Genomic DNA, 15,786 nt, shown 5'->3' on the forward strand with positions numbered 1-15,786 from the left:
AAAGTTTGTTAAGAATTTACCCAAAAATATGAGCCTTGAAAAATACATTTAAAGGAATACCTACATTTAAATATAAGCTTTAAAAAATTGAAGCGCATTTGATTGCAGTAATATCGACTCGTAATATTATTTCAAAACGAATTCAAAGGTAATTATGTATTATCAATTTAGTATGCATTATATCGCTCACACTTTCCTTGGAAAATGTCCGCTTAGGAATATGTAAATAAGATAAAGGTCAATCCGTTTTGTCGACAGCAAGGTAAATAACCAATTAGAATTCAGAAGGTCTTCTGGAAATTCCCTAAATGTGAACATCATCCGAAATGTTTCGTTGCCAAGTTTTCAGAACATTGAACAAAGAACCCGTTACATATGAAACGATATGAAATGTATAGAACAGAGAGCCGAACAAAAAACATTCGCTAAGTGACCTGTTTATTTACCTTAACATTTTTCTCTCATGAATAAAATTATTATAACTTTAAACAGAGTAAATCCACTCACAAGTCTACTGATAAAATAGGCTTTAAACCTTATAAAGTTAAACCCCATTTAGTTGCACAACTATACACATAGTAGTTTTATTACATAAAATGCAGATTACCAAAGAATGTCAATACTTACTGCGAGTGTTTTTGCCTAGAATTTTCACTCATTAATTATATGAAATTATAGTAGCTTTAAACATAATGAGTAAACGCACCTTAAAGGAGGAATAGTCTCATAACCAGAGTCTATTGGACGTTTGATTATTTAAGAAAAGAAATTATAATAAGTGACAATATTTCAATATTTAGGTACTCTCACCAAATTATGAATATATTCCAATATTTCAGTAAATGTGATGAATCAATGCTAAGATTCATAATCAATTCATCATTGGCTTCGTAAAAACATTGGAACCGGTGGAAACTGGATTCGGAAAACATTTCAATGCATTATCTTTAAATAATTGGGCCAGAGATAAAAAAAATGGACTGTTGCCATGAAGATGGCGCGAGTTCATTGCTGTTTGTAATGACACTCGACTAGATTTTTGTTTGATTACAGTTATTTTTCAATATTATGATGACTGGGTGATAACAAAGCTTTGTTTTTTCCTTTCCACCTTGACTCTAGACTATTCTTTGCGTACATGTGCTCGGGGGAAAAATACAAAGTGAAAGTATACCTTTAAATTCAGCATGTAATTATCATTCACTTTATATTTTTTTGACATCTCAACATAGATGAAGAAGAATATGGAAGTGTGGGCATTGACGGGGCTTACGACTGTCAAAGGCAGGTTTAGGTGATCACTTTACACACGTGTAACATTCAACAATTCTATTCATGATTGACAACCACACTACTCAATTTTTTTTAACTTCCATATATATTGTTCAAATTAAAAAAAAGTGCTTGAATCACTATAATTCACTAGCGACATCTATGGTGAGATGAAAGAAGCTTTTCATTGAGCAGAAACTCTTTTTCTTCTTCATCTATGTTGAGATGTCAAAAAAATAATGTGAAAAATACCTTTTATAATTGGAGATAATCCAGATTTGTGAACAAGTATTTGGACACACTTAAAATGTTGTAAATCATTCACTTATATGTAGCACATGTCGCTCACTCCTTTCAAGAGCGTCATAAATCAAAAATCGTAAATTTTCAGCTGTGCATGTGAATGCCCAGAAAATGTACCTTATCCAAGCCAAAGATGCATATTTTTAACTTTATATTTACCCGCTACAGGGCAGAAAATGTTGTTTTTACATTTTGAGGAAAGGGTATTGTGTAATTATTTAAAAAAAAAACTAAATATTTTTCAAATGAAAAAAAAAACATTTAGGTTTTTACCTAAAAAGATCCGTTGCATAGTAAATAGTTCAATAAGTGGCTTGATATTTATTTTTAATACATTTTGTTATATTTTTAAACTTTAAAAACGTTCTCCTGAAAAATCAAGTTTTTTTATTTATGACGTTCTTGAAAGGAGTGAGCGATGTATTCTCATTGTGTATTCTCCACAAAAAGAAATATTCCTATTAAAAAAATCAATATGGTTGTAAATTTCTCAATCCAATTTTATTTCTCATCATAAAGCACTTGAATCTTAATCTTTTTATTATTTCACTCGGCGTTTGCACAGTAAAAAGAAATATTATCCTTTTATTTCATGCATAGAATCGCTAAATAAAATGACTTTATTGTAAACTAAAACTAACCTGATCACTTTTAAGAATTTGAAATACTTCATAATGCCAAGTTTTCCTCGCTCTTCTTCTACTTTTATTACTTTTATTTTCATTCATTCGATTCACATGTCCAAACCATCTCAACACAGCCTTACCTACATTTCTTATATCACCATTCGAATATAATTAAAATACCATATATTTTATACGTATGTTAAAAAAAACTGTTTATAACTCTTCACTTAGTTATTTCATTACATTTATTTATTTGCGGGCATTGTTTCGTAGTATTATTAAGGTATTAAAGACTTAAAATTTAATCACAATTCGTATTAATGGGTTGTTACATTTGATTGATTTTTATCACTTCTATCTGCAATCGTATCGATAGGAAAATATCGTACATGATAATTGTATAATGATTCGATGGTACAAACATTGTTTATTTAATTTAAGTACAAATCTTTGATTTTGCTCTCTTTTTATTTATTCTACCGGACACTGTATATTATATATTCACCCTACTGATAATGTTTCAGCCATCCAGACTTCCATCGTATTCCGTAAGAAATACAATAATTTTATTGCATATTTTTATCTTGAAAAAGCTCTCAAAATATCAACAACTTCGTTTTTATTCAGATAAATGAAATTTTAATTGAATTATTTATTTAATAATCAATGAAATTCTTATGTAGCATTCACTTTCCAATTCAGCAGATGGGTTTGGTCTTTGATAATTTTGGTCTTTGCGACTTAAAAAGGATAACAAGAATTCCGAAAATTGAAGTATTTAAAGATATAAACCAATTCGGTAGAGGGTGTCTAATAGATATGGTATGTTTATGTATGTATATATATATATATATATATATATATATATATATATATATATATATATATATATATATATATATATATATATACATACATATATAGCTATATAGCTGTCATGTCTCCAGTGAAATTCTAGTGATTCAAAAACAAGGTTTCTAAATTGGTTCATATATACAGAACTTCCAAGAATTTGAGCAGTGTGGTTGTCAATAATGGGTAGAATTGGTGAATGTTACACGTGTGTAAAGTGATCAATTAAACCAGCCTATGACGGTCGTCAGCCCCGTAAATGCCCAGACTTCCATATTCTTCTTCATCTTTGATGAGATGTCAAAAAATAATATGAAAATAATTTATTATTGTATCTTGTAGTAGAAAAAGTTCTTTTTTTACATTAAAATATTCTTAATCCTTCTCGTACAGAAAATTTAGAACAAAAATGAGTATGGGAGATTGTCGTCTAAGCATAACGTTATACTAGATAACCTATATAAACCGACAAGTGCTCTACTTTCACTAGTTCTGTACTTAACAATCGAAGATATTATGTATTATAATGTAATTTCATTGCTGGCAAATTGCAGTTTGTATCGAGTGTCTAGAAAGTAATACCGGTTGTTTCAATTCCGTTTCGAAATTTCTACTGCTATAAAATAATTACTTTTAGCAAATTATACACCATTCGTCAATAATCAACATACATTTTAAGAATATTTCATTTAAAAATATTTTGATTACCGAACGTTATATAAAAAAGTTTTACTTTTCCAAAACTATGTGACTGGTTTTTTTAGCACGATACTTATTTATTTTACTTTTGGGTTGATGTTGTTTGAATTCAAATTTTAATTGATATTTTTTAAATGATTCGTTTTTTCAATTTCTATTTGGTGCGGTAATGCATAGTCAGTCTAAGATTGTAAACAATTTGATTGGAATAAAATAAAATAAAATAAATTTATAATAAGACAAAAATAAAAACTCGATCGTTATAGCACTTACAACTTTGAAATAAGTAATAAAAGTATTGTATAAACAAATTCCTGGATAAACACATTATTTCTTTATATTTTTAATCAATGTAAGTCGTAAGGGATAAATATGAAATTGAGATTTGATTTTATTTCACCGACAATAATTTTTAAAAATTAGTAAAGCTTTTAGGAGTGAAATTAATTTTTACACTTAGCCTTGATAACAATTTCGTAATCAATTATTGTCACTTTTTAATTGAACTGATAGTATTGTTTAATTGGCTATCATTGGCTTATGATAATCACATGGTTAGATGACATGAGAATATTCATTTATATCAATGATTGACACACTTTTTAATCAAAATTATTAATAAAAAATTCTTTTGTTTCAGATATCGCGCCGCGTGTTGGATTTCAAGGATAATTTCCTCAGCACTTATCATTGGGTAAATGGGAATATGATGTTTAAAAGCGAATACTTGACAATATTGATTGTGATCACCAAGCGACAGTTTCTTTCATTAATCTGTTAATATTTCAATTTTAACCGTCTCCTCCCGGTGATAGGTATTTACTAAACATTTAATTACAACTCGACATTTGAAATGAGAATACCTTTTTAAAATTAAATAGATACGGGCCTAGCATTTTTGTTTTAATCCGTAATATAATGAAGTATTACATGAAAGTAATATAATATAAAATTATTCATTTGCAGCAAAGGAAATAAATTATTTATGAAAAAATCTGAAATAAAATTACCAATGCACAAACGTTTCTCATTTTTTGAGAACGGGCTGTTGCTTTGTGTATACGCGCATGTCGTTGCAAGTTTTGTAGTGCGCAAACCGTTGTATGCAACGGTCGTTACGCTAGCTATTGCGACTATTTACGATGTCTTTTTTCTCGTTTTCAGATAATTTTCTGAGCTACAATTATAAAATTGTTACATTTCAACTTCAACTATGGTCAATAAAAGCAATATTTAGGAATGTTGACATTTTTCCCTTTTTAAACATTTTTATATGGTGTACAAAATATATATTACCGGAGCACGCGGAAGCTTTTAGCACCGTAAGGGACGGGTTAAAATACGCTACAGACGAAACTATATGAGAAATTCAAAACTATTATGAAAAACCTTGTTTTTGCAATAATAATTCATGCATATTTTTTTGGGTAAGACTTCTAGTTAAAATATCTTTTTAGCATATTTTGGGTACAAATGCTAGGCCCATTTTCCAGTCGCTCCAGTACATAAACTGAGTAATTTATATTTTGTAAATTAAATGCATTGTTAATTCTGTGGTGTGGTAATATAACACTCTCCTTATCATTCATCATTCAATTTGTGTAATACCACTTAAAAACACTACTTCATGACTGCCAGTTTAAGAATAACCATTCCATCATCATGTCAAATGTAGACTAAAGTAAAATTTCTACGGTCTACTATTTATATGAAACGATTTTTTTTGAAAGATGGAGAATGAAATCATAATCGGAATATTTTTAAAAGTGCACTTCATGTTAAATTTAATTCGTTATTTATTATGGGCAAGTCTTTATTATTATCATGGGTAATTTTTCAGCATTGTCTGAAAAAAGACCAGTTTGATGACACGTTAAATTTCTATGCCCGTTGATTTATTGAAATTATGGTCAATATTTAAAAGATGATTGGAAAATTCAGAAAAAATGTATTACTAAGACACCTCTGATGTTCATTTATTTTGAAATTGAATTTACGTGATGTTTTTCCAAGAGTAATTTAAATGACATTTCACATATGTACCGAAACGTTGGTAGAAGAAAATTTAACACTCTACGAACCTAAGAATATTTTTTGTAAACATGAATATGTAGGTTTATATAGAACTACGCTTGTGGCAAATTTTTCCTTTGGCACGCAACCTCCCAGTAAAAAACAAGTATCAAAATTGAAATTATTTGTAACCTCGTGAATTAGTTGGTTGATAGATATTTTTTAATAAAATTTAAAATTTAACGAGAATCACATTTAATTTTGCTGTTAACAGTATAATTTACACTCAAATAAATATAATTGATTAATAAACATGGATTTTTTATAAGAAATATCACTAGAGTACATAAGGATATTAACCTAATTGGTTTCTTTTTTATTGTCTGCAATTAATGAATAAATCTGCGTCAGTCAGCGTTAACGAAATGTTCTTATCAGTTTTTTTTTATTTCATAAAACATTTTTTTAGAAATATCATTAGAGTACATTATATTTACCAAATAGTTTTCTTTTTCATTGGCTGCAATTAACGAATATATCTGCGTTTGTCAGCGTTAACGAAATGTTCTTTTCAGTTAAAAATTTGAAAAAAAAATTGCTTGCGTTAACTTTGTTATAATAACTATGCATATATGTTTTTATAATATTATGTTATACAATATTTTACATTATCTACAGTGATCTTTGCTTCGCGTGATCTTTGTTAGAATTTAGGATAATGATGCGTAAATATCTTATTAGGTCCATGAAAAAGATACAGGTATAATGTTGCAAGAATGTGTAGTATTAGTGAGTAATGAATGCCATCATCAAGTAGGTACAGATAACTTAATGTTACCTTAAATCGGAACACCCTTTTATTACAAAAAGAATTAACATTAAAATTGTTTCCTCCATTTAGTAACCGCTTTATTTTTTCTAAAGAATTCAGATTCCAATCGCAGTCGGTGAATTTTACTCTACTTTTGTATCTTCCCTTATAATGAACTCTACGTATATATCGATATAATAAACATGACTAATGGATATTGAATTTAATTGAATGCAGCAATTTGAACTCGATACTATTTCCTCGTTTTTAGAAAACTTCACAAATCACTATTTAAATAAAAAATACGTATTAGTTAATTCTTTAACAGACTTAAAGTTAAATTGACCGACACATTAGTTCCCTACTCGTACGTAGATATAAAGTTCATAATACAAACACTGCAGTGGCGATTTATTGGATACCATAATATTTTATTGTAATTAATGGGAGAAACACAATCAATCATTACATTATCACTTCTATATATAAGAACAGCATGCGTGTAAAATTTTGATATGCAATGTACTATTAAAACTGCGATTTGGTTTAAAACAAAAGAGGTTTTAAATATGCTTATGAAAAAATATTTTTGTTACAGATAAAGTCTGTGACCTAATTCACAATGGCTGACAGTTGCACAAGAAAGATTGGAGATGGTAAGTAAAAAAAATAATTTAGTTGCTTCAATAAACGATTTTTTCCCCCAAATTGTGATAATAATACCCAATTTAATACTTCAAAAATATATAAAAATAATATTTTCGAAAAAAAATCACAAAAAGGGTCCATTTCGAGTAAATGAAAATCGAAAAAATGTCATTAAAAATGGGAAGTAAAGATTTGTCACCTAATGGTTTTAGAGCCATTCTATTAGTAGCAATCTACATATTAGTCAATGATCTAGACCTTGATTAAGTATAATATATATTTTATTACACTATTATATTACATACTTAAAATATTCAGAAATTTCATGTGTAATTACGTACCACATAACCCGAACCCGGTTGTCATTTTTATAGAATTTTAATAACCGTTGCTATCGTGAATATTATAAATATATAATTTGATAATAAAATAACTGGATTAATTGGCCTTGAAAGTTAATTTGATAAGATTGTGTGACCTTTTCGAATAACTTGAATTACGGCATTAACCGGTATTTTGAATTTCCGTGATTTGTTTGGCAAGGTATCGTCACTTCAATTTTACTTTATCGTCACTTCAACATACTATTATATAATCCAAGAGCTAGACGGAACTTCCACTGTTCCCTGTCCAAAGTTAGGATTTTGAGTTATACGATACGATGTTTAACCATATGACTTTTGTCCTCCATTTTCACAGTTTTCAATAAGGTTCTTTTTTCGTTTTACTCTTAATAAAATAATAATAATAAAACCCTTATCCGCACCCGAATGGTGCATAGGGCACTGCGTAATACAAACGCAGTGTTATCTTGATAGTTTACACATGAAGGAAAGGTGATCAGCCCTCCGCATTAGGTACCAGTCCAGGGTAATATTGAATAAATAGTACAGTGAAAAATCACTTATACTTATTTTACTCCCCCCCCCCTGGGAATCGAACCCGAGACCTCCAGAACGGTAGCCAAGCGTGCTGACCATTACACTACGGAGATGGACTTACTCTTTACTTTACTTTTCATTCTCTTTACGACACTTTTTCAGTGTACACTTCAGGTTCTTTTTCGTACCTTCCATTTTCACCACCAAATCTAAAAACCCTTGTGATATAAATCTATCATTTATGTCATACTTACACACGGACACAAAGGATAGAGTTTTATAATGCATAGATTGCTCAGATATTGAAAATAATTATTTAAAAAAAAAAGTCATTTGACAGAATCAAGTAATAATAACGGTACGATAATAACTTAAGTGTATTATTGTTGTCACTTCAATTCGTTTAATCATTCATTCATTCATTTGAGCGATTCATCACTATATTCATATTATTAATCTTTTTTTCACGCTTATCTGCGCTCCGTGGTGAATAGTGCACCGCATCAGATGGACTAAATGTTAACTTTATCGTTAAGGGTGAACTCTCAACCGTAAAAATTCAGTACGTGACGCATATATTGGAATTTGAATAAAAAAAAATTGTTAAAACTTCTTACATTCTTTTCTATTCAAAACCATATATTTATTTCGAAGAAAAACTTATTTTTTCAATATAAAAACGGTGTTTAAGCAAAAAATTCAATCAACGTTAAATGTTACCTGGTTTTAAAGGAAATTAGGTCACAGGCTAAGATTATCCCGCCTTAATTATATCAAATCAAGGCTATCAGTTCTGTACTTCAGGTACTGTCTTAAGTAGTGTGAAATACAATCTAAGACGAGAAAAGCTTAATTTATCTTTGAGCTTAAAAAAAGCTTATTTATTTAAATGTAATTTTACTTCTTAAAATATCTATTGCATTCTTGCCAGTGCCTTTAAACTACGACTTAAAATATAATGTATACCCATACACAGGCTATGCCTTTGTGGGATTTTTTTTTGTATTTATATCATATATTTTTTTGTACTTGTATTTATATTATGTTGTGAAATGCAAAAGAATTCGAAATAAAGAAAAACATCTTATTCCTATAGATGCACAGCGCAGAGGCGGGCAGACCTTCCTGACGGACTCTCCGAATGCTCACCTAAATAAGACAATCCTCACCAAGTATTTGGATCTACCCATGCCAGCTGATAAGATTCAAGCCACGTACATCTGGGTGGATGGAACTGGTGAAAATCTGCGCTGCAAGGACAGGACCCTGAACTTTATCCCTGCGGAACCGAAAGGTAGCTCAAAATTTTTATTTTTTCTTCAATGTTTTTTTTTTTTCAAAAGCTTTTTGGCACATTTAAAAACACTTATTAAACAAAAGTAATAAAACCTGAATTTCATAAATTTTTCAAAACCGGTAGTCATGAATAAGTGTTTATAAAAGTGGTATTACACAAATTGGAAATGGATGATAAGGAGAGTTACTATACCACAAAATTATCAATCCTTTTTATGTACAAAGCATAAAAAACCTATACTTTGTTGGTAAGCGCTTTTATTTTTTGTGCATTTCTCCTACCGGTTTCAACACATATAGATAACACCACACGTAATGTTAACATTATAATAAAATAACACCTGATGCTCAAATAAAAAAAATGAAAATACTAGTTTGCTGAACACATATTGAATAATAAAATCATTATTTGAATTTTGAATAATTTTTCTTTCTCTGTACGTGTCATGCCCCCTGACATCGACCAAATTTAGAACATAAATCAAGATACAGGCAGGCGCCACGGCGTAATTGGGTAGACGCTCGACTGCGAAACTGGCGTCACTGGATCGATTCTCGCAAAGTGCAAAATAAATTCCAGACAGATTTATTTTAATTGGTCTGGATGTTTGTGATGTATTTTACAAATTTGTCTTCTTTATCCTTACTATTATACCTATCATACCTTACTGCAGACAAGCTTCTAAAAGTAGAGGCTTTGCGGGTAATATACCATAATTGAAGTCGTCGAAATTGCAGCGTTACTTTTGTGTCGACCATAGGTAGAGTGATTGCGTGGTTTCTAAATAGGTATAGGTATAGACATTTCTTAAACGAATTCACTCTGTTGTAAAACGTTTATAGCATCATTATGTACAAGATTTCTGATTTTCTTAGTCCACCGTTTCTTTGACAAATCTCATCCTTATTGATCGACAGAAACGAAGGGAGGATAAAGTAGGAGTTTTTTTCAAAAAACTTATTTCTTACATCCTAACAAACTAATTTTAGTGGAACAAAACAATTTAATTAATTGATATGGCAGTCACTTTGTGGTAAAATCTATCCATTTTTACTTAAAGTTTTACTTTGAAAATAATGCGGAATGCACCAAAACACGTGTCACAGTAGATTTTTAGAAATAGTGGTATTTACTACAAATTATTGAGGCGAATGTAAGTGGAAAAAAGAGCAGAGGAAGACCGAGAAAAACATGGCACGATCAGGTATGCCAAATACTTGAAAATGGTCAGGTTAGGAGTCGTAACAATCGGCGGGTATGTATGAGGAGATGCATGAACGTGGAAGAGGCGAAGAATGTTTGCAAAGACAGAGTGGTGTGGCGTTCTATTCTCTCTGCCTACCCCTGCGGGGAAGCGGCGTGATGGTTAGTTAATTAGTTAGTTAGTGGTATTTACTAAGTAAAACTTTAATTAAAAATGGAACAAAACTACTTTGGATAATGTTGCTGTAATTCGCATCCTTGTCCTTGTAGGTTGTTCCTATAAAAAACAGGATAATGCTTACAGATATATGTACATATTTCAGTAAAAAGTTACATACCTTCCTAATAGAGATTGCTGCTCGTGTTAAGAGAGGTAAATACACGAAACGTCCGCGGTTTGGATATGTAGCTCTATGTGTCTTCTTTCGTGTTCCAGATCTTCCCGTTTGGGATTACGACGGTAGCTCCACCAAGCAGGCAACTGGCCAAAACTCCGATACTTTCCTCTTCCCTCAGGCTATCTACAAGGATCCGTTCAGGCGCGGGAACAACATCCTGGTCATGTGTGATACCTACAAGTACAACTACGAGCCGACAGGTAATAATTTGACATTTTCTTCTTCTCCGTATTAGTACTCATTACTGAGGGTTCTGACCCTTGTCGAAGCAATAAGTCTTCTCCAGTTATCCCGTGACTGCGCTGCACGTAGCGCTCTAACCACCGAGGTGCCTTCTTCTGTCTTAACTTAATCGGTCTGTCGTGTAAGGATCTTCTTCTCCTTTTCATCCCCTCCAGGCTACTGATCACAAGTCGTTCCAGGCTATCCTCATTGTCACGCGCAACGTGTCCAAAGAACAGAAAATCTGTCATGATGAAGATGATCAGATCAATTCGAACCTTAAATCTGGTGATGTCATAACATAATCAAAGTCATAATAATAAAAGTAATATATGTGTGTATATGTGTGTATATGTTTAAAAAACATAGCGAAAACAAGAAACGAGTATGTTACTTTTCAAAAATTAAAGTCATAATATTGATGTTTCAGATACAAACAAGAGGAAAAACTGCGATGACGCTTACCAAAAGTGCAAGGACGAGATCCCGTGGTTCGGGATCGAGCAGGAGTACACCCTGCTGGACTCGGACGGCCGCCCGTTCGGCTGGCCCAAGGGCGGGTTCCCGCCGCCGCAGGGGCCCTACTACTGCGGCGTGGGCGCCGACAAGGTGTACGCCCGGGACCTGGTGGAGGCGCACTACCGCTGCTGCCTGTACTCGGGCGTGGCCATCTGCGGGACCAACGCCGAGGTCATGCCGGCCCAGTGGGAGTTCCAGGTGGGCCCGGCCGTGGGCACCAAGGTGGCCGACGACCTCTGGATCGCCCGCTACCTGCTGCACCGCCTCGCCGAGGAGTTCGGCATCATCGTCAGCCTCGACCCCAAGCCCATCGAGAACTGGAACGGCTCCGGCGCCCACACCAACTTCTCCACCCTGAAGATGAGAGAGGAGAACGGGATCATGTGAGCTAATTTATTTACTTGTTCTTTAATGTTCATAATATTAGTATTTAACCACTCACCGAGATTTTTATGTCTACCGGTTTCGAGACGTACCCGTCTCTTCGTCGGGACAATCACTATTACAGCATGCAAACAATACCACTTTTTACCACCATAGCCATTTACATACTTAAAACTACATATATATATATATATATATATATATATATATATATATATATATATATATATATATATATATATATATATATATATATATATATATATATATATATATATATATATATATATATATATATATATATATATACATATATATATATATATATATATATATTTATATATATTTATATATATATATATATATATATATATATATATTTATATATATATATATATATATATATATATATATATATATATATATAAATAAATATATATAAATAAATATATATATATATATATATATATATATATATATATATATATATATAATATATATATATATATATATATATATATATATATATATATATATATATATATATATATATATATATATATATATATATATATATATATATATATATATATATATATATATATATATATATATATATATATATACATATCGCTCACTCCTTTCAAGAACGTCATAAATCAAAAAACTTGATTTTTCAGGAGAACGATTTTTAAGTTTAAAAATAAAATGCAATGTATTAAAAATAAATATCAAGCCACTTATTAAAATTTTTACTGTGCAACAGATCTTTTGAGATGAAACCTGAAGGTTTTTTTCTCCATTTGAAAAATATTTAATTTATTTAAAAAAAAATAATTAAACAATACATTTTCTTCAAAATGCAAAAACAACACTTTCTGCCCTGTAGCGGGTAAATATTATGTTTAAAATATGCCGCTTTTGCTGGGATATAGTACATTTTCTGGGTATTCCGAAAACATGCACAACTGAAAATTGACGAATTTTGATTTATGACGTTCTTGAAAGGAGTGAGCGATATATATACTGCCAATAAAGTTATTTTATATATGGGGTGTACAAACATGTTTTAAAAAAGTATAAAATACAATTAGGATCAAAATATGTTTAATCGCTATTTTACATAAAATAATCGCATATTTTCTGTTTTACAGTGAAATTGAGAAAGCTATTGACAAGCTTTCCAAGGTTCACATGCGACACATCAAAGTCTACGATCCCAAAGGAGGAAAGGACAACGAGAAGCGCCTTACAGGAAACTACGAGACTTCCAGTATTAATGATTTCAGTGCAGGTACGATGCTCATCAATTATCTTTATTTTTTATAGAACTCTATTTTAATTTATGTATTAATTGTTTTATCAAACATAGATTTTTTGAGTCTACCTAGTTGTATATTATTGTTAAAAAAAACTCATAAAAATTAATATTGTCACAATTGTTTCGCCTAGTTATGGCATTTACAAACGAATGTCATAAATTATGAATTGAATAATATCGAGTTAGTCTAACAACACAACTGTTAGCTTCTTTATTTCGTGTATTTCGTTTCGAAGAACATCTCTAGCCCTCATTAAATTGATTTTAGGAGTTGCCAACCGCGGCTGCAGTGTCAGGATTCCAAGGAGCGTCGCAGAAGGAAAGAAGGGTTACTTGGAGGATCGTAGACCGTCATCTAACTGCGATCCCTACGCTGTTGTGGACGCCATTCTGAGAACTGTCTGCCTCAACGAATAAGCGATGAAAATGACATCTTCAAGGCAAATCATGACGCATAAAAATTCAAATGATTTATATGACTGTTTATGATTTACCTTGTGTTTGTATTATTCGTAATTTTGATCTATATTCTTGCAAAAAAAGTAATGTTTATTTGAAAGGTACTCGCCATTAATCGCTTACTTCTTAAGTTCAAATTATTTTGTAGCATTTCTTTTTCTTTTTCACAAATAACTGGTAAAATTGAGAGTGAAAGTATCGTCTGGGTTATTTAACGTAATCGAATCATCGAGATTTTCAAAGGATTCTTAGAGAAAATAAAAAAAAATAATATAAAAGTCACGAATACATCCTGAGCTGTAAGCCTCACGTTATATACAAAGTAGTAAAAATGATATATGTGTATGTTGAAATTAGATGTTGGTAATTAACAATTCTAGTGGTACGTTGTGAAAACTGTTATTATATTCTGAATATATTCAAAGATTTGCGCATAGTGAGAATAAATATATTTTTTCATCAAAACCATGCTTATTCTATCAAACATCTGCACTTATAAGATATCATTATTAATATTATAATAGTATTGACAGTTTTGTTGTAAGAAAACTTGAAAAGGTAATTCACTTTTAATTGAGTCGTTTAAATGGTCTTAAAAAGAAATCAAGAAGAAAAGTATTAAATATGAGAAATTTTAGTTAAGTATATGATATTTAAAAAATAAGAGTGTGGTGAATATTCCAGAGTTTGTTTTAAGGTAAAAGAGTGCACTTAGCACCATATTATAATATGTTAACGGGGTCTTGCATATATTTTCTTTTAATAATTGCTATTTGTATGTTATATTAAGTGAAAATTATAATAAAGATTTAATCGATGTAGCTTATTAATGTGATCCACTATAATGCAAGTTGTATTGTATTCGATGTTTAGAAAGGTAACATATAAAAAAAATAATATATTGTTGCGTCAGCACAAGCCATATCTCTTAAGTTTATATTCTATAGTTTTCTTGAACCTACACCGAGAAAATAATAAATGCATGATTATTTTTTGCACAATTGAATTACAAAGTAATATTTGTCTATTGTATTTCTAATGTATTTTTGAAAATAATATTATGTCAAAATAAAAAAATGTCTTTGAAAAAATATTATCTGGTTTTACTAACACATGGGATAAAAAAATAAATCAATTGAGGAATATATATAATGGATTTGTAAAAGAAAAACACTTGTTCTTTTTACCACTTTAGATTATTTTATTATAAGGACTTGTTTTGGAAGCTATGCTTCCGTCTACAGGTGTAAATATATTCAGTTTATATTTAGACCTGAAACGCTGAAAAGCTTCTGAAACGAGTCGTTATAATAAAATAAACTCAAGTAGTAAAAATAACTAGTGTTTTTCTTTAACGATTTCAATCATGTCTTACCACAAAGTGAGTGCCGAAACAAAAAATTAAATATAAAATGGATAGTCAAAACTGTACTACATATTCAAATAATCACATACGTGAAGGCCAACTATAATCAAGTACCACTCAAGTAATTAAATGAATTGTATAGGAGACAAAAACATGAAAATTAAAAAAAAATATTTATATACATATATATATATATATATATATATATATATATATATACATATATATATATATATATATATATATATATATATATATATATATATATATATATATATATATATATATATATATATATATATATATATATATATATATATATATATATATATATATATATATATTATATATATATATATATATATATATATATATATATATATATATATATATATATATATATATATATATATATATATATATATATACATATATGTATGTATATGTATATATGTATGTTTGGTACTAAAACTTATGTGGTAAAATAAAAACTATTTTAGTTTTTAATTTGA

At 30.0% G+C, this 15,786-nt stretch overlaps 1 protein-coding gene across 1 annotated transcript in view; it reads left to right on the plus strand.

The window, feature by feature from the left end:
• Gs2 (glutamine synthetase 2) overlaps positions 1-14,999 on the plus strand; it is a 28,169-nt gene extending 13,170 nt beyond the window's left edge. Inside the window, exons 2-8 of the mRNA XM_088261378.1 lie at positions 4,393-4,446; positions 7,175-7,232; positions 9,202-9,399; positions 11,042-11,203; positions 11,656-12,127; positions 13,283-13,422; positions 13,718-14,999. Coding sequence (XP_088117504.1) covers positions 7,199-7,232; positions 9,202-9,399; positions 11,042-11,203; positions 11,656-12,127; positions 13,283-13,422; positions 13,718-13,866 — 1,155 coding nt within the window. The 5' untranslated portion in view covers positions 4,393-4,446; positions 7,175-7,198 and the 3' untranslated portion in view covers positions 13,867-14,999. The remainder of the gene's footprint in view (positions 1-4,392; positions 4,447-7,174; positions 7,233-9,201; positions 9,400-11,041; positions 11,204-11,655; positions 12,128-13,282; positions 13,423-13,717) is intronic.
• The last annotated feature ends 787 nt before the right edge of the window (positions 15,000-15,786 follow it).

Source organism: Brachycentrus maculatus, unplaced genomic scaffold, assembly GCF_059751285.1.
Source record: "Brachycentrus maculatus isolate JH-2025_06_01 unplaced genomic scaffold, ASM5975128v1 h1tg000153l, whole genome shotgun sequence".
Taxonomy (NCBI): Eukaryota; Metazoa; Arthropoda; class Insecta; order Trichoptera; family Brachycentridae; genus Brachycentrus; species Brachycentrus maculatus.